The sequence below is a fragment of the Sinohyriopsis cumingii genome, chromosome 9, assembly GCF_028554795.1.
Source record: "Sinohyriopsis cumingii isolate HCF-2022 chromosome 9, ASM2855479v2, whole genome shotgun sequence".
In the NCBI taxonomy this organism is placed as follows: domain Eukaryota; kingdom Metazoa; phylum Mollusca; class Bivalvia; order Unionida; family Unionidae; genus Sinohyriopsis; species Sinohyriopsis cumingii.
This window is the reverse complement of record NC_142969.1, coordinates 4,111,323-4,138,481: the sequence shown is the minus strand read 5'-3', so window position 1 is coordinate 4,138,481 and position 27,159 is coordinate 4,111,323. Positions and strand designations below refer to the sequence as shown.

Sequence of the window (27,159 nt, the reverse complement as noted above, 5' to 3'; positions counted from 1 at the left end):
AGGAGATAAATGCAACAGTTCGTGTAACGGATATTACCGATTTAGGCCTTAAGAATGACTGCTTTACCGATATTGCAGGTGTGATATAAATACTTGCTGTGTACAACAGCAAATTTGTCAACAACTGTAGGAGTCAAAAGGTAACAATTCGATAGACATTAGGATGAAATAAGCTGAGAAGATGTGATGTGATGTGATTTTGATTTTTAACGTAGCTTTAACAATTTATCAGTCATATCGCTGCGATGTCTGCAATGTGGCAGTTTATAGTGATGTCTAGCACTGGGGCATCATGCCGCAGACATGTAGCATGATGTCCCACCCAGTCACATTATCCTGACACCAGGCCGACCAGTCCTAACACTAACCTCTTAATGCTGAACGCCAAGCGAGGCAGCTGTTAATACCATTTTTTAAGTCTCTGGTATGACTCGGCCGGGGATCGAACCCACGACCTCCCGCATCCGAGGCGGACGCTCTAACCATTAGGCCACCGGAGCGGTCAAGCTGAGAAGAAAATGTGAACTCGGGTTTGGAATGATAAGAAAGGCTACGAATACTACAATCTCCGTAATATGATGTCGGATGAGAAAGGAAACAATTTTAGATGCACAGATTCATTGCTTTATATACCATTCAGAATTCATGCCCTGTAAAAGGAAGCGTAAAGAAAATATGTAATAACTAATATTCACCCATATTCACATTCAATCACCAAACTGATATTAAACCGTGATGCTCTGAACACTAATGTCGACACATTAAAATAGGACTTCTCTGGCACAGGAACCAACTTTTTGTTAGACTATACAAATTTACATATGTTCTGTCACCAATGGAATAGTCACATAATTAAATGATGACATTAAAACAACGTTCAAACAATTATCTATTCAGTACATAATTTTAAGCGTTAAGAAAAGTTTAAAGTTACGTATAGCATCTATATATATATATATATATATATATATATATATATATATATATATATATATATATATATATATATATATATATATATATATATATATATATATATATATATATATAATCACATATTGCAAGTTAAACGTAATAGCTGTATTATAGCTCTATACAGACTTTTTAAAAGATATTTATTGAAACTTTGAAACTTGGGAAAGGGGGTGGCATTAACACCAGTTTGTTTACGGGATTTTAGTTAAATAATACTTAGGGGAGAGACAATATATATGCATAACATGTCATGAGGTTTTGGAACATAATCAAATCAAGGACATATGAACTGTGTGTATGTATGAACTCTGTAGACTAATAAACTTCATAATTTAACCACGACATCATGCAAATTTGAATTCTGTGCATGGCTTATATTGTGTACGACCTTTATTGTCATACTTTGTAATATTACATCACATGAAAGTGTGTATATATCTAATTTACTATATTTTACTTTGGAAATAAATTGAATGCTCAATCTAGTAATCCATTAGGTTCTGCAAGAATCCCAATGATTACAATATTTACAAGGATGAGAAGCTAAATAAATAAGCATATTCGTAGATAGCTAGCTACATATAGAGTTAGATAGATAAAGTTTATATATATATATAAATAGAGAGAGAGAGAGGAGAAATAGATAGATAGATAGATTAGATAGTAGATAGATATATATATGGTTAGATAGATAGATAGATAGATAGGTAGGTAGATAGATAGATAGATAGATAGATAGATAGATAGATAGATAGATAGATAGATAGATAGATAGATAGATAGATAGAAAGATAGATATAGATAGACAGATAGGCAGATAGATAGATAGATAGACAGATAGATGTATAGATATACCCCAGAATCTTGAACTCCGCCTGCGTGAGAGCTATCGACTATGAAGATATACCCAGCCGATTTGGGAACAAACTCAACAACTTGCTTCGTAAGCTCATCTCGCTCACCGATTCCCGGTGTGTCAACAAGTACAACACTTTCCTGAAGAAAGGCATGGGAAACTTTGTTGAATCAAATTAGCTCTAATTGATGACGTTAGCAAGTGGATAAACATTTATACATTCGTCCCATCTATTTTGCTGGCTACAACTGCCAATTTAAAACTCATCCCGAAAATAATTCTTTGTGTAAAGACGATTCTATAAAACTGGTAAACGTTTAAATTATAAAACTGTGTGATAGTTTATGTGACCAATGAAAGCATGATATTAAATATACGCATTTTTCTTAATTTGACAAAAATATTACGGAAGAATGCAAGTTGTGGTTATTCGTTAGAGAAACCGAACTAATGGCAGAACAATTTGACTTTGATCACATATATTACAAATAAATTGCTATGTATGTACTTGAACTTAGACGTCATTGGTTCCTTTTGTTTTAAGTATCTGTGGTGGATACTCATACCTTTGAAATCCAATAAGTTTATTTTGATCTTTCATTTTGTGTTCTTTTTTGCTTTATCTCTTGGCGATTCAATGTGGACTACATCAGTGAAAGCACAACCACTCTGTTTCCTTTCATGTTTTACCATGCCGATCGTTTCCGTGGAGAATAGTTCTAATTCAGTATACCTTGCTTGTAATAAGATATATATCATATCGTGTGTTGCATGACATAGTCTGCTTCTTTAATGTCGAACTTTCAAACTGTGTAATGGAAGCACTCTACATCTTTTTCATTTGTAATATAATAGTTTATAGCTAAATAGCATGCTATGTAGATTTTGTACAATAATTAAGTTTTTGTTTTATATTGGTCCCGTTTGCTAAACAATCACTGGTAATGACAGGTAGGCATGCCTACCCCCGTGTTCTGTTGATTGCACAAATAACTCGTCAGTTTTACTATATGATGATTCAATTGGTAGTCAAACCGACTAATAGAGATGAAGAGTTGTCCTCCTTAGTCAACAAATATTCCTGATGAATCAATGTTAAACTTAACTGGACTATCAATATTCGTATTCAAATGTGGGTCTAAATGCAATATAGTTATGATGTATAAGCCTTGTTTGATATACAACAGTTCACATACTATCCATAAATTATATTTTGCTATCGGCCAGTCAACACGCTGACAAAACCTTTGGTTTCCGGTTGCGAATGAATAATAAATGAAGTCACATTTGCAACAAAATCATGTGAAGGTCTCCAACCACTACTACTATACTCGACATTCAGTCGTGTTACGTAAGATGCTTGCTATTGAATCTTATATACATATATGCATATATGAATTGTTACCATGCTACAGTGAAGGGAGGAAGATTGCAACGGTTAATATCCGTATTGTTGGGGTCTAGATAACTAAGAGAAGTTTGAACATCTCCTAAAAGCCATCACTAATTTTGTATATGATAATACCATAATGTTGTTTTGTCCATTTATTAAGACCGTATAATATTAGGCCTTAAATAGCAGAAATGTTTCCTGCGTAACGAATTGTACTAATTAATTCTCAAGATGGTGAACACCAATATGGTTGCACTCACCTACTTCTTATATTTCGATTTATCAACATGAAATAACTTACGTGCAATGAGGATACTGGCCAATATATATCAATCTCTTGGAGGGATTCTCGATATCCATCTTGTGACAACAACTTCGTCGTTATTGAGTCTAACTTTCTTCTTAATTCATTGGAATCCGTCGTCAGAGTTATTTTATCGACAATTCTCTTTTTGACGAAGCATTCTATCCTTCTATGTTTGCTGTTGCGTAGCCGACATAAGCTAGCGGTTGTATGCAAATGGTGCGATGGTAGAATCCGCTCCCCAAGAAGCACATTTAGAAATGTACTCTTTCCCGAACTTGTTTCGCCTGTAGTAGGAAAATCCCATGAAGAATATGTATTAGTGTACATTCGTTGATGTTTAAGAACTGCACTTCTTTTAATAAATGAAACCTAACTGCTAAACTGTTTGCATGTAAAAGATCGTTAATATCGAATCGTTTACAGCTATAATTTATGAAAACGGTTTCAAAAGAAACTATTTATTGGAATCTAAATTGATCTTATAAGGGAATCTATCTTGACTAAAGTCAAATTAGTTTTGAATCTTGCATAATATAGCTCCTGAGCAGTATTAGAAAAATTAAAACATGGCCGCCATTGCTGTTTGTTGCTTTCGTACAATTTTCTGATAATATGTTGCAATTACTGGTTGAATTGCAATATCATAACTGTTTACCTTGACCAGCACGCGAGATATAATGTTAGGTCCCAATAATAATTTTAACTGTTATTAAGTTTAAACTTGATATTTTAAAGATGACTACATTTGATGGTTTTTATCTCCATGTTTGGGGGCAACTGAGACAAGGATGTATCTCAGTTTGTATTAAAATTATTAAATGCAGATTTCAAAGATGAATTTCCTAAATGTTTATCTGGAACAAATAACATGAATTATCTTTCTTTGTAGAACAAATAAACTGTAAATACAATACCTAACAACATATGTATTGAGAGTTGATTAAGAGTCTCCTTGCTATGGAAAGCTTAATTGTTATGCATGTGATCAACCGAGCACAATTAAAAATTGCACTGTCCTTATCTTTTAATTTTAAGGTATATTTTACGGAAATGTAAAAACGCGATAGTAGCATAGAATATTGATTGGGAATGTCTTGTCAGCACGAGTTGGAATGACATAAAATTATGACGAACGAAACTGTTACTTGTGCTTTTAATATAGTTGTTTTGTTTGATAAGCAGCTACTCATTTAGATAAAATGGCGGAACCATTGTGTACATAGTAGTAAATATAAATTGGTAATTGAGCATTCGTGTACAGAACTCATGCGGATAATATGTTTTGTTACTAACTAAAACGCACAAGTACGCATTCTCATGATTCTGTTAACATTGTACTTAAGTAGTATAGCATAATGAAATCATTGTTTTTTTTGGTGATTTCGCTTAAGTTGCAAGGGTTCATATTTACGTTGCAATTTATTACAATTTATTAATTTATTAATTTTGCGCCGCAACATGGTATTTAGCTATGTTCACACATAACTGCGAAAAACAGAATGTTTAGGTGACATGAACATAACAAATGCTTTGGTGGAAAATAAACGCTGGACATTTTGAATTTTGAAAGTTGATGTTTAAATATATAAACTTATTTCAGTTAGTAATTATGCTTAATTACCTCGATGAATATCATATGATTTGTGACGTCATATTTTCGTTGTACGAAATCAATAAACTCTAGTATGTGCAATATGTCTCCATTTCAGCAGCAGGGAGGGCGAACAGACCAGGTGTTTTTTTCTCCTACTAAAGGCTTCTAAGAGAGAATCGTTTATAGAAGCCTCTGTTTATCAAATAAAAGGTTTCCACGGAGCGTTAATTTTGTCTCAGCTCATATATGAGACACCCACTATGTGTTCGGTCATCTGCTGATACACATATTCAAAACTTCAAAATATTTTGTCGAGACCGATCCGTTATCGTGTTCGTGGGTCAAACAAATTTATCGTTATAAATTCATGTGGAATTAACTAAGCACGACCAAATACATTTTTTAACTTAATAATATCCATGTCGCCGTTGCACCAAGTTTGATGAATATTTCTTAACGTGTGCGTGTCAATGCCGTTAAAAACAGCCAGAATATTACAATTATCTCTAATTACTTTCGGAATCTGTGTGTATATCTGAGTTACATAAATAACATCTGTGTTTTTATGTCGGCAAGAAATTATTCTTGCTGCATAATGAATCAGAAAAATGTATTTAGTCAGCTCGTATGAGACACCCACTAGGTCATCGCCCTCCCTGCTGCTTGAATTAGAAAAAAAAAATATTTTTTTGTTTCTCGAAAATTCCTCCGCTGATGGAGGATCTTTTTATGAAATGTAATATTTTTGAGATCGTTTCGAATAATAAATTAGTAAAGATCTATATTTATCTCCGCCGCAACTTTTACAAATCTCAGATTGACCGCGCAGGCCTTTCTTGCAGCCCAAGCACGGTTTTGGTCCGGTGTATTCGTTTTTGATAAATCTATAATGTCGTCCGCAATAATTGGCAAAGCACAATGTTTCGCATATTTCGCCTATTTCAATGGATCCTTCATGGAGCCATATGCACTTTGATGTCATATATAATACAATTAAAAATATAATTGTAATTATAATACAATTAAAGGTATATTTTAATTATAATGACAGAAAAAATTATAATTGACACGGGTAATAATGATTATCTTTCAGGCAAATGTTCAAATAGTTATATTTGTCATGAGAATGATCCTAAATTCACCATATATGGATTATTCAAGCTAAATAACCAAGAAGAGCTACAAACTCTAGCAGAGTATAATTTTTTTATTTTGAGAGATTATTATCAGATTTTCGATATTAACACGCTGGAGAAATCGGCCTGCGCTGACAGCAAGAAAACATCAATACGAGCTCTTCGCGGCTCCGTTGATAATTATCATCACCGGGGAATAATTATTCAGCAATTCGCTAAATTTTATTTATTTGCGTCCGATGATGACTTCGAAAGATTAGCTGATAAATATATTGATCGATCTTCCGTTAATGAAATTATACCTGAATTTCGTCATCGATACCCTGTTTTTGATGTTGATTCATTTTATAGTCAGATAAATATAATACATGGTACAAGAAGCTGTGATAGCAGCACGAGAATATCCAACGATGAAATGATCGATTATTTCGCTAAATTATTTGATTCTTCACGCGATAAAATGTACTTATTTACGACGACACACGGTTATCATATTCTTGTTAAATCATATATGAGCTGAGAAAAAATTAACCCTCCGTGGACACCTTTTATTTGATAAACAGAGGCTTCTAGAAAAGATTCTCTCGTAGGAGCATTTATTAGGAGAAAAAAACCTGGTCTGTTCGCCCTCCCTGCTGCTCCATTTCAGATTTTCAGTTGTTGGCTGAGATTATGTATCATTAATATGTAGATGACATAAATAATAACATACTGTCTTAGCCTATTATCTAATGAGTGTCAAACTTATGAAGTAGGCAAGAAGATATACCACAAACAACAATTTCAAATTCCTCTGTCATGTTCTGCAGCACTGTCTTAATGGTTTGTAACTCCTCCTCATAGTGTGGGAACCTCATTTTTATCACCTCACCCACATTCTCTTTCATGGATTCGTTCTGAACAGTTGTAATTACGTCAGAGTAAACTTCTAGCAGATTCGTCTTTAAACCTTTGTACTTTTGTACTGTTTTATGAAGTACATCTTTAATCTGCGGGAAACAATGTTTAAAATATTGCCGTACAACATAATACTATTATTTGCAAACCTCAAGTAATTAGTATAACAAATGTTCATATATTTAGAAGTAATCCGGGTAGTACAATGTCATCCACTTACCTTATTGGGAAGTCTGATACACATGGCAGCCACATGACGTGACAAGCGATCTGTATGTTATGCGAAATATATTGCTGATCAGCATTAATACTATACGAAAAGTGAACATATACGGGAGATATGTGAATGACGTGTATCAGAGTTTGAAAGGAGACAAGTTCCAAAAACGGCCAGATTAACACTTCTCATAGTTACTATATACAATCCATGGAATGAACAGCACGCTTTTGAGACTGTGTACATCATCTGAACACAGCCGTTAGGTTGTTAGGCAGCTTATACTTGATTGATCAATACTAGCCCAGGCTACATATACAGTTCGCTGTTAGATAACAACTGATTCAGATTGTATCAAAACGGCCAATCTTTCTTGCTTTTAAATTAAAAGAGAGGTAAACTATTTGGAAATATCCAGTTGGTCTACATTTGCGTATCACTACACGATGCATATATAGTTATGGCGTAATTGTCGACATTGATATACAAAGTGAAGAGTGCAACACGCCTTTTGCAAACGATGTCTGAACGCTAAATGCGTGGTTTTGATTTACATTATCCATCCAAGCGATAGCTATGAGAATTAGCATGCTAACCTGTTAGATAGTAGATCGCTGATTCAAATCAGAGTTTCAGATACAATATGAGCAGCAGGGAAGTTCTACAGACCAGACGGTTCCAGCAAAATAAAGCCTCCCACGAGAACTTTCTCCGTAGAAGCCTCAGAATGCAGAAATAAGCCTTCCCAGAAAAACTAATTTGCGTAAATTCGACCCAGAGTGCAATTTTTGTGTGCAAAATCAATGATTCTGGACAAGTAAAAAATACGATTTTTTTTGGGGGGGGTGGGAAAAAGGTTGGGTGTCGATGAAGTTTGCAAGGAAAAGGCTGCGGATCCTAATTTTACCTCGCATTAAAACAATATAGTTGAAAATAAGATGAGTCGGAAAATTAGTAGAGTTGGAGAACCTCATTCTGCAAGATTAACGCGAGAGGAATTAGCGGCAGTAAGGAAGCTCATCCCGACAAAACAATTATTTAAGAAAAAAGTTCGTGAGTACGATGATTCTCAGCATCATATTGGTGAGGTATCGTCAAAATGGCTGAGTCCAGTCACCGAAACAATCGAACAAGTTGCATTTGGTAAACAAAAGAAAGATAAAGAACTTAGAGATCTCGGACTTATTCCTATGATGAGAGACATCGAGCAACACTCTCGGGTGGTTCCTGGTCGACTTGAGCAAATTCATCAAGAACAAACACAAACGCGTCAAGAACAAGCACAATCGCGAGTGCGAGCACAAACACAAAAGCTACAAGGACAAATACAACAAGCACGAACAAAAGCACAAATACAAGCACAAACACGAGCGTTGCGAGAACAATTGCAACAAGCACAAGCAGAAATACCACAAACATCACGAACATCAACACCACAAGCAGAATCACCACAAACATCACGAACATCAACACCACAAACATCACGAACATCATCGCCACAAACATCAACACCACAAACATCACCGAAACATTGGCGGGAACGACTTTGGGAAGAATTAAAAGAAGAACAAGAAAAACAACTAAAAAAGGAGGAAGAACAGCAACAACTAAAAGAGGAAGAAGAAGAAGAACAAACACAAGAAGAAGAAGAACAAACACAAGAAGAAGAAGAACAAACACAAGAAGAAGAACAACTAAGAAAGAAGATAGAGGAAGAAGAGAAAAAAAAAGAAAAAAGGAACCGATCCTCTCGAGAATATAAAAACTAAATATTTTGGTATAGAAGGTTATGTTGATATAAGAAGAGATTTAGAAAAAATTGATAATAGTAATCTTGAGGAACTTGGATACTTTGCAAGAAAAAGTTTCAACGGTAGACATAAATACTTAACGGAGGAGGGATCAAAATATTATGATCGAGATAAATGGATCAAGGCGGTATATCGAATAAAATTTAATTTATCTCAAGCCAGGAGTGATGATGCGAGGTTTGTTCAAGTTGAAAATTATGCAAATAAACCAGTTACCGGAATATTAGAATTTTCCAGAATCTATGGAATGAACCCCGCAATTGATTTTACTCCAGCAGGAATTAAAAAATTAAATGATAAAGATAAAAATATTAGAATCGCCAAATACGATTACGATAAGAGAGGTTCATATTTACACAAAGATTCGATAGATAAATATTCCCGTGAAGAATGGGTTCCGGTTGTGTATTTTGCCGCAAGGGGGAGGGGGGAAAAAATCGATACTGATCATCCTGGATTCAAAAATTTTCAAGAAAAAGTGAGAAAATTAGATGAAAAAGAAAAAGAACCAGAGGAAGAGGAAGATATATTTCATGGGTGGGATAGTCCAGAATCAAAAACAGGAAGCGGATATACCATTTGCCCTGACAATGTTGTCAACGACGTGTCTCGCCTCGAAGTATTAATCGGAGGAAAACGAGCTGGAAATAACTCTCGCGAAATAATCAACGAAGCATCAGATATTTGTCAGCGATTATTCCGCGGTGGTATTATCGATTCTCACATTTACAAGGAACTTGTCGATGAGCTCATCGATTAAAACAACACAATTGAAATAACATGATTATTCACAAACATCAACGCAGACCAAGACAGGTCCGCGTAGTTAACTCTAGATTGCCCGTGTACAAATATATTCACGGTAACGGACTCGGCGATATTATTGGAAGTCTCGTCACGCGAGTAATACCTAAAATCGGACCCACGATCAAACAATTTGGGTTAAAATCAATAGGAAAGATCGGTGAGACCGCTGTTTCTGGTATCAGTAATTTGGCCAGTAAGGGCTTCAATGCTGTCAAAAGTAAAATATTAAATTTAATACGTAAAAAACGACCCGTCAAATTACCTATCACCAGCGAAATGCCCCCCGAGGTCAGTAAAGCTATAAACGACGCAGCAAATAAAAAAAAAAACGATCTAGCGCAGGAGGTTGCTAAGACAAATCTAGCGCATGAAATTGCAAATACAAACCTAGCAAATACAAATCTAGCACATGAAATTGCAAATACAAATCTCGCAAATACAAGTTTCATTTCAGGTGATGGTCTTCGTTTTAGACGATATTATTAATAATAAATGTTCTCACATGTATCAAATGAAGTATTTGACATGGACGAGCCTGTAGGCAGGGACACATCAGTGCGAGATTTCCAGTATTTCTCGTATGATGTAGTTGAACCAAATACACCTAATCGCAAGGAAATTCAAGTTCACGATACAACAAGATATTTTCTTCCATCTGAGGCGTATATCGAGGTAGTTGGGTTTCTTGTTAGAACCGATAATGCCAACTACGCAGCGGATTTTAAAGTTGGATTTGTCAACAATGGCATTATGGCGTTATTCAAGAGCGCCACTTACATGATCGATGGAAGAGAGATTGAATCAATCAATGACAATGTTGATATAGCAACGACAATTATAGGCCTAGCAAGATACTCGGATGATTTTACCAGATCAGCCGGCCCTAGTATGATGTTTGCCAAGGATAACTCTGATAATGCTGATCATGTTCAGTATGTTGTCAGGAGACCGCATGATCATACTGCTGCTGATCCTCCTGTTCTTGCCCCTGTTGAAAATATGATAATTAACACCAATAATAATTACAATCTTGGATTTGCCACGCGAAAAAAAATGTTAGTTGGAAATGAAAATAATTTCTCCTGTGCAATTCCATTATCTCATATTTTTGGATTTTGCCGGCATTTTAGGAAAGTTATTTACGGGGCAAAACATACAATTTCCTTTATTCGAGATGCCGCGGGCAGTGACCGAGCCATCTGGCGAGAGTTGGGTGTGGCTGGTGATGCTGGTAAAGTAGTATTAACTAAAATTACTCTATGGATGCCAGCAATAACACCGTCGATTCTCGAGGAAGAAAAATTATTATCATTCATGAATCAAAGGGGAAAATCCGTCATGTCCTGGCTAACAACGACAACCGACTCTTCCGCCGATTTCATTCTTAATGGAATATATACTTGGCGAATTGCGTCACAACAGGGTGTTTCAGCACCTAGGCATATCTTCGTTGTTCTTCAACGTGCAAACAGATACGATCAAATGCATAGTCATATGATATTCGATCGATTAGAGGCAACAAACGTTTCATTGAGAATAAACGGTCAACAAGAACCATCCGAGGAAATAGCTATTAATTTTACTAATTACTCCACGTCACGCGCGTATCATCAATTACTAAGTTTCATGGGTCGCGATCAAAATATCGATACCGGATTGCAAATATCACAGTTAGATTTTAATACTCTCTATCCCATCTATTACTTTTCCCTGGAACATCTTGATTTGGTAAAACAATCGGTTGTCGATATTCATTTCAAAGCTAGAATTAACACGCAGGGAAATAATGTAAGAGCCATCGCGGTTATTCTCAGTGATAGAACAATGATCCTGGAAGGCATCAGCGGTAGAATGAGAGTTATCGATGCACCCGTAGAGAACATGTGATAAATTCTAAATTTAGATTAAGCGATTATTAATATGCCATACGAACACGTCAGCGTAACTCTGACCCCAGGTCAGATAAAAAAACTTCAAGCAGCAACAACAGCACGGAGGGGTTTGAAATTAACCTTGAAAAATAATCAGATTCACGGTGGGCCTAACAAACTATCGCTAACTAGAAGTCAACGTGAACGATTTACCAGAGCCAAATTAGTGAATTCCGGTGTTCATGTAAGTCTCTCTATAGGCGCAGTGAGGGATATGGTCAAAGTAGGTGGATTTTTTCCTTTGTTAATACCTTTACTAGGCGGTCTAGCATCAGCCGTGGCTGGATTCGCTGGTAAAAAAATATTAGAAAAGGTTACAGGAGGACGATACGGTAAAAAAAAATATCATCGCGGATCCGGCCTGAGACTAGGACGACCTCCAATGTATGGATCCGGCCTAAGATTAGCACGCCCCTATCAAATTTAGATCTAATCAACGAAGCAAAGAAAAAAAAAAAATTTTTCAGAGGCTTGTTTATGCGAGATCAACTACCAGATAAACCAAACTCTACTGAAACAGGAATAATAAACCTCGATAAAAATACCGGTCCTGGCACGCATTGGGTTGCCTACGCGATTAATCCTCGCGAAGTTATTTACTTTGACTCGTACGGATTAGCACCACCAAACGAATTTATCAAATACGTGTCAAAATTAAATATTCCGGTTTGGTATTCGACGCTTCCAACACAAACACTAACAGACCCACCAATCTGCGGTCCAGAATCAGTTAACGTCCTTGATGCAATTTCAAAATCGTCTCGTCCCTATCATAAAATTTTATTTGAATATACCGTAGATAAATATCATGGTTGACATTTACGGTAGATCCCTCTTCAGGAAGGAAAAAGAAAAAGAAAAAGAAGCAGGTGAAATTGATACATCAAAGTTTGCAACCAAGAGAGATATTAACAATCTCCTATCGTTGGCAGAGATAAATCCTGGTGAAATTGCTGTATTTCAAAATACCGAAGGGCGATTACAAACTAGCAATGTCAAAATAGCTGATATAATCAAACGAGATGAGTATAACGAACGCATCGAGCAATTTACTCAATTATCGGATTCGGTAACAAAATCTATCGCTGACGTTACTGATCTTATCGCGAAGTTACCATCGAAGGCTAATATCGCAGATGTAGAAAAATCCGACAAAGAACTATCAGCGACATTATTGCTAAAGTTGGATAAGGCAGTCTACGACGAAGCTCAAGAAAAATTTACAAAGCGACTAACCAAACTAACTAAAGATCTTAAAAAACTCGATGATGCCTTAGGCAAACTTAGCAAAAAAGTTGACGAGAATATAAAAAAATCTGCTGACACTTCATTCGTCGCAGATCAACTAACAAAGAAAAAAGTTGATCAGGAATTGCACGATGACCTCAGCGATAAAGTAGGAAAAATTAACGATGATATTACCAAGATTATCGCCGATGTTACCGAAATAAAAACCACAATGGACAAGAAAGGCGATAAAGTACTATATGACGATCTTAGCGGGAAAACAAAGAAAATAAACGAAGATATCGCCAAAATCAACAAAGATATTGAAGCGGTACGTGGTTTATCGCGTCAAGGCGCCGATACATCATACGACGATCTTACCGAAAAAACAAAATCCATCAACGAGGATATCGCCAAAATAAACGAGGATATTGAAGCGGTACGTGTATTAACATATCAAAAAGTCGATAAAACATCACATAACAACCTCAGAGAGAAAACAAGAAAAATAGACGAGGATATTACTAAAATCAGAGTAGATATTGACGTAATGCGTGAATTAGTGAATCAAAAAGTCGATAAAACATCACACGACGAGAAAACAAAATCCATCAACGATGATATTAACGCGGTGCGCCAAATCGCAAATGAAAAGGTTGATAAAACATCACACGACGAGAAAACAAAATCCATCAACGATGATATTAACGCGGTACGCCAAATCGCAAATGAAAAAGTCGATAAAACATCACACGATGACCTCCACGAGAAAACAAAAAAAATCAGCGATGATGTTACTGGCATTCTCGCCGAAATTACCAAGATAAATACCGCAATGGGTGAAAAACTCGCTAAAAAAACCATCGATGATCTCAATGAGAAAGTAAAATCCATCAACGAGGAAATTACCAAAATAAATACCGCAATAGATGAAAAACTCGATACATCAGATTTTACAGGAACCACTGCGAATATCGAAGTAGTGGTTGATGCTCTTTCAGCAGAAATTAGCAAAAAAGTCGATTCATCCACCTACCGCACTGACATACCTAATATATACACGAAACTTCTCGACGCAACAACAAAAATTACCGAAATCGAAACAAAAATATCACCGTTGAATCTTCCAAAATTAGCGCGTATTTCGATACCAATAATGGTAAAAACAAAAAATCTCCCCGGTGATGTAACATTTGTGCTGAGGACACAAAATATTACCTGGACCCCCGAGAATGATTCTTTTAACTTGACCGCGCCAATTCAGGGTGTATATCGAGTATATCTTATTACTGGGTCAACAAAATTTAACGTAACGGCCGATCATCATGAAATTTATGAATACTACCCTGGATTTTTCGTTATTTCCATGGATGAAAATAACACTGAAACCTTCAAACTAACGCCACCCGATAGAACCACCACCGAACCAGTACACTATTTTGCAGTTTTCGAATATTTATCGGTTTGGGCCGTAATCGGTCAACCCGAACCTGTCGTTGAGAAAGAACAACCCCAACAGGTCGCCAAGATAGAAGGAGCCCAACCAGTCGCAGTTGCCGAAATAGGAAATCCCAAACTGATTAAAAACGAACCAATTTTACCAAGAATTGGCTAGATAAATTAATAATAAATGACCGCATCGGATTACCGATATAATCAGGCGCGATCGTGGCAGGATTCGCTAAAAAAACTACTTGACGATTATCAAATAAAAATAAAGAAATATCAACGAAGGTTAGTTACCATTGATGTTGCTGTTTACGCTGTATCAGCCGTAGTCGCCGGTGCAGGAATAATTTTATCCGTGGTAACAACAATCGCGCCAATCGTAGCAACGATAATAATTTCATCAACAACAACAATCGCGGGTGTTTTAAATATCATCGCAAAAAAAATATCTTCGTGCACGAGTGAGAAACTATCTTCGTATAAAAACAAACTAACTAAAATCAATGACGCGTATTCGAGATTATCATCGCTGCTTTCGGAGAGTCTCAACGACGGCGTTATTTCTGATCTAGAATTTTCTTCGATGATTAGTATCTACTCGGAGATTGAACAAATGAATATTAATAATGTCCGAACTATCCCAGATCGTGACAAACACGACGCCGTCGACAATAACGTTAATATCACTAAGCTCCACTAATCCGGAATTTAATGTCGAATTTTCAACGCCAATTGGCGTCAAAGAAATGGCATTGATACAACTTCGTGTTTACAACAGCTGGCCTAATATCAGATCGAAATCATTCGGCAAATTATTATCAAACAATTCACTTGTTGTCGCTAATAAAAAACGCGCCGATGAAACTCCTGATTGGTTCACTGTTAGCATACCAACAGGCAGTTACGAAATTGAGCAGTTGGATAAAGAGTTTAACAACAGGATATCAAATATTACAGGTGATGTTATTCCAGGAATAAAAATATCTGCGCACGAACCAACACTATCGTCGATCATTGAAGTATCATCTCCGTATGCAGTAGATATTTATCATTCATCGATTAGGACCGTATTGGGTTGGCCCGAGATTCCACCCGGTGAAATAATAACACCGGAACCAAAGAAAGAAAATTTTATCAGCGATAAAAAAGACTATCATGGAACCAACTTGGATTACATTGATAAATATGAAAAAACAAAAGGAAGCCTTGATTTTTCTTCAGGATCAGTGTATATGCTGGATTTGTTCGAGGATAGCATTAAACTATTATTTGGTGAAATTATCAACGAATACGAAAAACAAAAGAAATTATTAGAGCATTTTTTCCAAGAGTGTATATTTAACGTACAAACCTCATGTAACGAAATTACAATAACAATAGAGAGAATAAATAAATTAGCTGCTGATATGGAAACCATTAACAACAGTGCGACGGAAAATATACAAAATAGCGCTGTTTTTGGTATTGGTTATATTATTACTGCGTTCATGCAAAGACATAACCTAACCGAGAGGACGCTGCTGAATTACAAATTTCCTGGTTATAACGTTGATGGAATGAGAAGGTTTGTCACTGATACCACTGATAAATTATTTCCTAAATTACACGATGCGTGGACTAAGAAAAAATTACAAGCAGAATCGATCCTGCTACATGATAACGATGGAATTGGACAAGGACGTCATATTTCTCCTGGTATCGTTAATATAACGGAAGTTATCGCGGTTTATCTTCACGCGGATGTTGTCGAGGGCAGCTATAATGTTGATCCAGCAATATCAAGAGCGGAGCAGGGATTTATCTTATATTCGTTTTCTCCTAACGTCTCTCCGGGATATTTGATAATAAAAGAGCAAGTTAATCCGTTCTATCTGCGATGTCATAATCGATTATTATCAAGGATAAATTTCAAACTAACGAATCAAGATGGACATTTACTTGATATTCGTGGAGAAACACTAAGTATCAGCCTGTTGGTAAAATCGTGAGAGTCAATCTGTACACGGGAGAAAAATAAGCGAAAACAATAAATAAAACCCAGGAGAATTTTCAAAATTAATATGTTTTTTTAGTTTTTGTTTTTTTTTTGTGGAATTTCTTCAGGAATCTGCGATTTTAGATTCAGGAATTTCCTTGGTTTTATTTTCATCAACAAGTCTTTTCAATTGTCTGACGCGTGAACTTGTAATTTTTCTTGATTCGTATGCGTCAGATAAAATCAATCTAGCCTTTTCTACCAGCGTAGATAATTTAACAAAATCTTCGATTTGATCATCGCCGACTGTTGCCAGTGATTGGTACATCGCAATTTGGATTTTCTTTATTAATTTGTACTCAGATGGTAGCGTGTATTTATATTCGAGTTTTCCTAGAATGATTGTTTCGAATTCGGATCGAATTTTATTTATATCTAGATCCGATGGAAGATTTATTTTTTTCTTCAGATCATTGATTGCTCCAGTGATATCGTTTATAGTTTGGTCGTCCATTATATTAATTTTGTAATATTCAATTATTTTTTTTTTCTGAGTCTGGTATTATTGGGATATAATAAAACTTAATCCACTCGCCAAATCGATAAGAAAACGTTGCGTGGATTATTCCCTCTGCTGCATATCGCACCGATGCTGGATGAATACGAAAATATCTTCCAGCGCCTCTCATCGACTCAAATGCAAGTTCCTCACCTGTTTATTGATTTATCGATTTGACCGACTTAGCTGATCGTGCGCCACCAGAATTACCAAACCTACAATTTTCACTCTGAGTCACAGCTCGAAGGTTAGATAATTCATTATTAAGCTTATTACCGTCGATGTGATCAATGACAAGTCCAATTTCTATTGGTCCGCGATAGCATTCGTATATGAATCTGTGATTGGAATAATTTATTGTTCTTCTTTTTTTCTCACCGGTGGTAAATTTGAGATAACCGTTACTATTAACATTACCAACACGATTCTTCGTTTTGATATGTCTGACGGTTCCATCTTTAGATGCCTCGTAACCCTCGATGGTTGGATGAGATCTATACTCGTTCGTGATTTTCATTGCAGGAATCGTTGATTTGTGATTCATATACATTATTCCATTTGTCTAAATCGTAATTTGCTTTGAATCGATTAATATAATCTTCTTCGCATTTTATTACCGAGGAAGATTTCTTTTCATAATATCTCCGTAACTCACGATAATTTTTCCCTCCACAGGAGAAACATAATCGAGTCTTTCCTCGAATGCCAACTTGACAAACTAAACAACGTTGTGGTCCTTTACTACCTCGTCGAATTGCATATACGTGAGCGCCGCAATATTCACCTCTGCAGGATTTGTCACATGATTTTGTTGATCCGATTGGTATCCATTTGCATTGCATATTATAAATTAAATATTTGTCTAAATTATAATAATGGATGCATTTGATCTTGATGAGGCAGAATATATCATTCCTGAGGTCGATTGAGCCAAGAAAGAATTCTTCGATGATGGAGCGATTCATGTTTGGTCAACATGGAAAACAAACTCAGTTGATGCTACGATGAATTTGGAGCGAGCGAAGAAGATAATCGAGCATATAAAAATCGAACACAAAGAAGAGCGATTTATCTTCGGAACAAAATTTATTGCACAAATGCCTGATGATACTTGGATTATTCGCGATAAACGAGATCCCGTGCGCGGTGGTAAGAAAAACGTCGTTCTTGATAAAAATTCGAAGCCAGGATTGTTATTGGGAATTGACGGTCCTTATTATGCTAGAGCGTATCCTTCTAGTGCTGTTGTTTATGGAATTTATCGGCTGAATAATAATCCTGACATGAAAAATCTACCTGCGATGAAGGAATCTCCTATGATAAACTGCGTGGCTGAGCGCGTTATCGAACATATGAAAAACGCTCGTCGTGGATCTGGTCTGACTCAATTGAGATTGGATAAAATTAACTCATGGGCAAAGACAGTTGTTGATGGTGCATCGATTGACGATGTTGCTGCGTTAAGTAAGAAACTTAAATTTCCTATCACGGTGAAAACATTATCGGGAGAAATATTATATTCGTCTCCGTACAGATCTCGAGGATTACCAATCGAAATTGTTGATCATAATTCACATGCGTGGTCGCAGTCAGTGATGATATTTCCGCGAGATCGTGTTGTTAAATTTTATCCCGTTGATGGTGCAAAGGATAATTCCGATGCAATGTTTAGGTATATCAAAATATTAGCCGAGTCTGATCCAATATCGGTCTGGTTATTCTCAAGTGAAGAAAAATATGATCAGTTTATCTTGCCGCGAGGAGATATTTACCGTGATGAAATATTACACGAATCGATGAAAAATATCGCGGTGAAATATTCGTCAAATCCAGATCAGTTATTAACGAACTGTTTTACTGTTCCATCTGTTGCTGCTCATGCTGCTAGAGAGAGAAACTCGTGGAAACCTACAAGGAATGAATATCTCGCTGATATTCAACTTAGTTGTATCGAATACGGCCATGGAGGATTATGGAATACCAAATATTATTTCGAAGATATGATCTCCGTTGATATGAGCGCGTGCTATCCTGGAAGTTTCCTCGGATATGGCGATTGTGCAGATTATTTTGCTAAATTTGGCCATCCAACCAGCGAGATGACGAGAGTTGCAATTAACGGACCGTTACCTGATTTTGTCATGACAGGATTCGCTCATGTTACTTCATTCGAGTTTGCTGAAAATTTACATAAGATTTGCTATATTTGGTTCGGTAGGCATTTATCTCAACGAAGATGGGTCCCTACGGTATTGTTGAGATATATGCTAGATTCGTCGATGTTAATATCGTTGACGGTGAGCGAGGCAATTATATCGTATAGAAAACAGACCGAGGTGTGGTTGCCGACGGATTGTGAAAATGCGAAAGATATCGGAAGAAAAATAATTGGTAAATTTACTCAAGGAGGATCCGTTGATCATAAACATCGCCACGCTAGGTTATTTATCAATGATGCCGAGATGGATTTTATTATTGCCGATACGGTATCGCGTGGAATATTCTGCAACAGAGAAAATATTATCATTGATGGAGAAAAGTTGGGTACCGTAATCAGTTACCTCGATGGAGAATCAGCGCAGTATACTCATCTGAGATCGTCGATGCTCGCTTATGTAAGTATCAATTTACTGTCGATGATAAATAAATTTTCTGATATCGCGGTAAGGGTAGCAACGGATTCATTTTATATAGATAAGAAATATCAGTGTAGGCTAGAAAATTTAATCACCGATGGTTCCTGGGGAACTTGGAGAATAAAAAACGAAGATATCCTAGATTACTGTGAGGACGCCGATGTCGAAGATTGCGATAAATTTCATCGAGATAAATGCGAGGAAGTATCAATGGCTGCATCTGCATTCGATCCGATTTCGCGTAACAAATTCGTTTACATGAACGGTCCTGGTGGTAGCGGTAAAACAACGCGAGCGATAAATTTATTTTCAAAATCCGATATGATCGTGCTGACTCCAACTCATAGATTAGCGCGAGAGATAAGACAACGCGGCCTTGATTCTTGTACGTATCACAGTTATTTCAAGTACAGCGGTGGATTATGGGATTCGGCTCGTATGGGAAACAAATATATCAACAAAATTATAATATTTGATGAAATCTGTACAGTAAATTTAGTTGTATTAAAATCGTTCCTGGTCTGGCTGGAGGAAAAAAATACCGCTGTAATAATGTGAGGAGATCATGGCCAACCCGATCCTATTGATGGTGAATCTCCTCATGAATGGCTTAGAAACTTCGTTGACTATTATGAAGAGATTGACGCTGATTATAGATCCAATGATAGTTTACTGACCGAATTTAAGAAAATAATTCGATTACAACCGAATAAGTTTCAATGCGATGTAATGAGAAAAATAATCGACGAAACTCCGATGGATATTTTTCTAAGTTTATGGCGTCCAGATCATTTGATTGTTGCTAGCAGGAAAATTGTTCGCGATGTTATTCAGGAAATGTTATTCAAACTTCATTGTGAGAAATTTCCAATGTTGCAGGTACCGTTGTGTTACAGGCCCACTGATACCAGGAAACAAAATATTAGTGTTACTTTGCCATGCGGAGAGGAAAAAATCTTGGTTTTGAATGATATTATTTTCGTTGATATTAATCTTGTCAACGACGCGATAAACGCAGAAAGATCGCCATGGAAACTTGGATACGCAACAACGATACATTCATCACAGGGATTGATCGTAGATGGCCAGGTTTGGATCATCGATGATAGAATTTCCTGGTCAAATTTAGTTTATCTAGCCGTGTCTCGAGTAAGAAAATTATCTCAGTTAGGTAGAATTAAATTTCACATAAGTGACGATGGCGGTAATTGAGTATCCTTTGGAATTATTTGTAATTCTTCTTTGGTAAATCCTCGTTGTGGCGCTAACGAATCTAGAAAATAAATTGCTGGTCTTCCTGATGATCTTGTTACGGCTGATATTTTATGTGTCGTGACACTCCAAGTTGGATCGGTTGCTCTTTTTCTTCCTCCCTCAGCTTCTCCTTCCTTGTATAAATATCTTACAATAACACTACCTAGCACAGGCGGAATTTTAGAATCTCGCTTTAGTGGTATATTTGGTTTTGTAATTGCAGTTACGGGCTTCATCGATATTGTTCGTGTTACTTCGTTATTTAGTGCGTTAATTACGTAAGGCAATCTTGTTGCCCAATCATGAGATCGTTTATCTTGGATAAATTCTCTCGCGTATTGATATCCGAATAATCGTTCCGCTAGTGTTTTATTGAATCTTTCAACGATAGCCTGATTACGATGAACACCAACTATGCCACGTCGGATTTTAACATTATTCTTCTTCATCAATGAAGTAACCGCACCAAGGAATTCTCGTCCTGGATCAATCTGGAGAAGCTTCGGCCATGTTAACGGGGATCGTGAGTAAATTTTCTCAAATGCCTTTGAAATTTCTGTTGCTGTTTTATTCGATAGTGGTTCTGCTTCTTTGTATCTACTTGCAATATCAACAACTGTTAGGACGTATTTGTATGTAACTCCGCCAACGGTATCGTGAGGAAGAAACATTAAATCAGCCTGATGAACTTCGTTGGGTACGCTGACAGAGAAACTCGCATAAGGTATTTTTTTAGGAGGTGGAAGATAAATTTGCCAGACTGCCTGTTTCGATAACCATGATGCAGCAGCGGATTGTTTTACTTTTGCTGCCTTGGCAAGTTTGGCTATTGCTGATTTTCCTCGCCAAAAACCTCGCGGAGAATAATATATTTGTTCCATTATAATTTACCAGCACCGAGTACTAATTTACCTTTCATTGCGCCCTTTACCAACCAAGTTGCTAATTTCTCTTTGAAACTTTTATTAGGAACTGCGTCTATTGCGTGAATTAATCTAATATCAGCGAGATGTCTTTGTTCTAAATCCCCGCTACGATACGCAAGATCGTGATAGTAACACGCGTTATCGATGGCGTTTACTGGATCTTCACCGGGATTTGGTTGATTATTATTGTTGAGTCTTATATCTAATCTTGTGCCGGGTCCGCAGTAATTGTATCCTGGTAGATGCTTCTCTCCGGGATATTTCGCCCAGGGCAGCCCAGGTAGATTTTTCATGGAGGTGGTAATGTCTCCTCCGGTTCTATTTTTTTTTTTACAAATCTAAATTTGATTGTCTTGCAAACTGCGCATTCACCCTTGATTGCGTTCCTGTTATTGCGTGTGACGATTTCGATTGGATTTATCGTATCTGTGCGCGTGCGACACTTAACACAATATAGATCCATGTATTCTAGTAACATGAATGTAATTGATTTTTCCGCCACGAAGAAACGCGAACAAGTAAAACACACCGCGGCATTACCAAATTCGATAAGAATGATAATCATTGGCCCGTCTGGTTCTGGAAAGACGCAATTGTTATTAAATTTGATAATGCGATGGTTGAAATGGGACAAATTGTATTTGGTTGCTCCATCTGTTGACGATCAGCGATGTTATCAAGTACTAAAAGAATTTAGCGATAATACCGACGAGGGCACAATATAATTTATCACGGATATCAATGAAGCTCCATCGGTGGAAAATTTAGATGGTGATGTTAATAATCTCGTCGTATTCGATGATGTGATGCTGGATAAGCAGACCAATCCGGCTAGGATATTTTCGCGTGGCCGACACAAGAATACCGATGTGATTTACGTGACGCAGCGATATACACAAATTCCAAAGGTAATTAGGGACAATTGTAATATTTTATCGGTATTCAATGGCGTTGATACTCACACGCTAAGAAATATCCATCAGACCTGGTGCAACGGCGATATGGATATAAATAAATTTAAAAATTTCTTCAGTCACGCTCAGGCAACACCGCACGGTTTTATCACAATTAATCTTCATGATCCGCGTAGTAGGTATCGAATCGGTCTTGATCAGATTTACTCATGAAATTGCAGCCCTTTTCCTTGCAAACTTCATCGACACCCAACCTTTTTCCCACCCACCCCCCAAAAAATCGTATTTTTTACTTGTCCAGAATCATTGATTTTGCACACAAAAATTGCACTCTGGGTCGAATTTACGCAAATTAGTTTTTCTGGGAAGGCTTATTTCTGCATTCTGAGGCTTCTACGGAGAAAGTTCTCGTGGGAGGCTTTATTTTGCTGGAACCGTCTGGTCTGTAGAACTTCCCTGCTGCTCAATATGTCTTAACGAATATGGAGACTACTAAACCTGGCTGGTGAAACCGAAATTCAAATCTGATAATTAAAGAGCAATTTCAGTGATGGATACGTGGCACGTATGCTCTCTGACTCGTACCTGAAACTGATTTGGACTGATCACATTTGTTGACTGTGAAACATCATAAGCTTAAAATTATTTGCTTGCCAAATATTTTAAAAAAGCTTTTGGTTATAAATTTTGCTTTATGCTAACGAATGACTGTGGCATAGAATAGCAAAACTTCAGACTGATGCTATTCATATTTGGAGGGAGTTTATGGAGCAGAGAAACATCGAGCGCTGTAAGTTTTGAGTAGATCATATCGATTTATTGAAGAAGCACCTTTGGTTATATGTGCCTTTTCAGGGACAAATTCAGAACACATTTATTAATATAATAAATTGGCGATGGACTTAAATCTGGAAAGAAATAGACCAAGACTGGCTTTGAGGAAAACATGAAAAATAATTTATATAATTTGGTGCAAGAAATAGTTGAGTTTCTGAGCAGATCGCGCACCACATCAGAAGTCAAGCTTCATGGTTTAGTGAACGTACTACCTGTAAAACTGACGAAATCTAAGAATAGTCCAATTAAACATATGCTTCTTGGTATTAGATAGGGTTGGTATCCGAACAGTTATGCAAACAGATATACTTTGTGGCAGAAAAAAAGCAGCGCGAGTATAATTTGTAATGGCAGCTTCGGAATGTAAACAGCTAACAAGTATTCATGAAATATACAAGATGTTTTATATTATTGAATACGTATGTCAGTCTGACAAACTGTATGATAGTACCGTATTCATGGATGGGTCATTTGAAGTCATTGACACGCACGCCTTTTTGAAATATAACTTAACGTACGCTGAAAAGGAATTTCGCTATCGGGACCCTGAAATGTGTGTACTAAAGTTATATCACAATGGCTTATTTTCAAATTTGCGTCATTAATGGTTGTCTTCATAAGTTTTGTTTGTATAACACAACTCTAGAGGCTAATAATGAGATCAACGACTGCTGGAGTAAATAATGGCATCCACTTACCCCATGTCGGAATGTGTTATACATTTTAAATTCAGAGAGGCAGACTTCATACCTGAGATAAACAAAACCCCCATTAGATGTGATGCCCCAAACGGTAGTATGGGATTTTGTGCAATACTAAGTGATGGATAATTTAAATGTATTTGGGCCGAGATGAACGTGGGGCACATTCTACAAGCGTTTTTGGATTCATTTGTTAAGGAGTATTCAGATACCTCGCCGGTTTATTTATAAAACAATCCGGTAGTATTTCAGACCAGGATCAATGATGAACTGTCTATAATGTGTGTGAGTGCAATTAAATAAACTTCCATCTTTTTGTAAAGCTCAATGTCATTTGGACTCAAACATGCAAAGGTGTATGCTTTGGAAATACGAACTCTGCGGCAAAACTTAACACCAAGAATACTGTAAAACATATATGGTAGTGCTATGTGCTGGACAAGGGCGCTCAACCATGTCGTACATCCGGCACTGGCGTCAAGTCACATAATCACTTGTGCTAGCCAAATGGATCTGTTAGTGAATTTTACGAGGCGCGTAAAGCACAAACACGTTTGATTGAACACATACCCGTGATTGCATAGATACAGAAATATATGTTTGAATAGCTTGGATGGAAGCAAGTTGTAGTTTCCAATCCTGGTAGAATACAAAAACTAAACTACGATATTGACGGAAGTTTCATTTAGAGAAGGTTTCCTCTATATAAGCATGCATACCTTGCCTCATCCGAGGTAAACCGCACGACAGCATGGAACAAAATTGCAAGTTGTGTGCAAAAATCCGACGTATTCTAATTATTGAGAGCCATATTCACACCGAATCCAACATCGGTTATTATTCCACCACGAGCTGCTTAAGGGAAAAGTAAGAGTACAATAACTAAAACAAAATGCACGTCAGCGTAATATATAAATGCCAAGTGGTGCTAGAAAGGCTGACATACCTGAGATAGTAGAAACGTTTGAACAAAGCTATCGCCGTATGGAGGATGACAATCTCCGTCGTCGCGATGAAATAAGGCCTCTTATATATATATATATATATATATATATATATATATATATATATATATATATATATATATATATATATATATATATATATATATATATATATATATATATATATATATATATATATATATATATATATATATATATATATATATATACACATTTGTTGTTGCTACTACATCTGCTGAGCATGTTCATTACCGAGCACAGCAATGATAATTAACTGAATTTAAGCTTCATATAAGGGAGATAGAACATCTCTTGGAAATTATTCCACCCACATACAAGCTAGGGAAAGACGTTAGACAGCTGTTAACAAATATGATCTCTGTAATTACATCAGTGTACAACTTTCGTTTGGCCACTCTGGCGTTAAAGCAGGTATTATCTTAAAACGCATATTTTTTATGTCGCTTTGTTGTAGCAAGGGTGGACTTAAAATGGCTATACCGTGGACTCAAAGCGGTGCCCGTACAATCCTGAGCCGTATTGACACCAGTGCCATCAGTGATACAAATGAAAAAAAGTATTGAAAAGATGTAAAGGCGTTGGAGAAATACACCATTGCAGGATCAGAACGGACCATCGATATATGTATTTAAGTCTAACTGCATTTCCCACCATATCAAACGTTTCGTCCGTTCAGTTACAAACCGACGTTAAAATTTGCAACAGATTGGGCAACTGAGCCAGCGTTATACCCAGTTAGCAAAAACTAAGACATGATTCGATGATGGGGCAGCACCTGAATGGAATATTGCTTTTATCAAATTGAATTCCCGTGAAAGTTGTCCAATACTCATGTAGCATTGTTAATGTCTTTAGTTAAATGATTTTATCCGCTTGCATTTCATATGAGTAACATGGAGGAGTTCAAATTGGCTGTTGTTGATGAGCGGTATGTTGGATTCGGAAATGGTAACGCGCTACCAATGGTTAAATAATTTTGTTTGGTTGCTTAACTAACACAGGAAGCAATAACATAAGAACTTTCCATGCAAACGTTGTATGCATGTATGTATGTAGCATTAAACTCGTGATCGCAGACCATGAAATGGACTGTGCTGGGATCAGTGGACAACCGCAGCGGAAAATAATTTCAGAACAAGGTGAACATATTCACAAATTTACTGCGTGCATTGAAAGATGAATGTTTCTTATATCATCTACACGGGTGTCGAATGTCTCCATTTCCAGTGAACGCCAAAGCATCCAGCCTAACAACATAATTAATTGATCAACAACCATGCCGATTTCATAATATTTAGTTTGGTGTGGCGAACGAACTGAGCATCTATTATGACTGTAACTTGGCAGGAACACAGTTACATTATTCCTTAAATTACTCGAGACTAACGCAGACTGTATTGGACAACAGCGCTCTTCACCGGCGTTGATGATTATGACGCCTGATAACAGTGAGAATGTTCCTAAAGAAAACACAAATCCCTGCAGTTTCATAATTAGGTGAGGTGGATATGTTAGCCATTTAATAATGCAAGCAGTAGCCAGTGCATCAAACTTACCGATAAGATAGATTCCCCCACAACATGGAAAAAATACAGTTCATAAATTCGTCCATGGAAATGATAATGGACAATCTCAATGGGAAGAACATGGTAGTATCTAGTCTCTCTGATTCAAGCAGCACATACCTTCTGATGAGAAAAGGTGCGTATGTTCGAGTACACGAGTGACTGGGGAAAATGTATTAAAACTCAGTTGTGAAGCGTTTTATAAA

General features: G+C 36.7%; 1 protein-coding gene across 1 annotated transcript in view; it reads right to left on the bottom strand.

Annotated features, from left to right (window-relative positions):
• The window catches only part of LOC149791190 (uncharacterized), a 61,317-nt gene that overhangs the window by 9,209 nt on the left and 24,949 nt on the right, over positions 1-27,159 (bottom strand). Inside the window, exons 5-7 of the mRNA XM_089971316.1 lie at positions 7,031-7,250; positions 3,526-3,815; positions 1,831-1,971 (exon numbers count right to left, since the gene is read on the bottom strand). Of these exons, the coding sequence (XP_089827442.1) occupies positions 1,831-1,971; positions 3,526-3,815; positions 7,031-7,250 (651 nt within the window). The remainder of the gene's footprint in view (positions 1-1,830; positions 1,972-3,525; positions 3,816-7,030; positions 7,251-27,159) is intronic.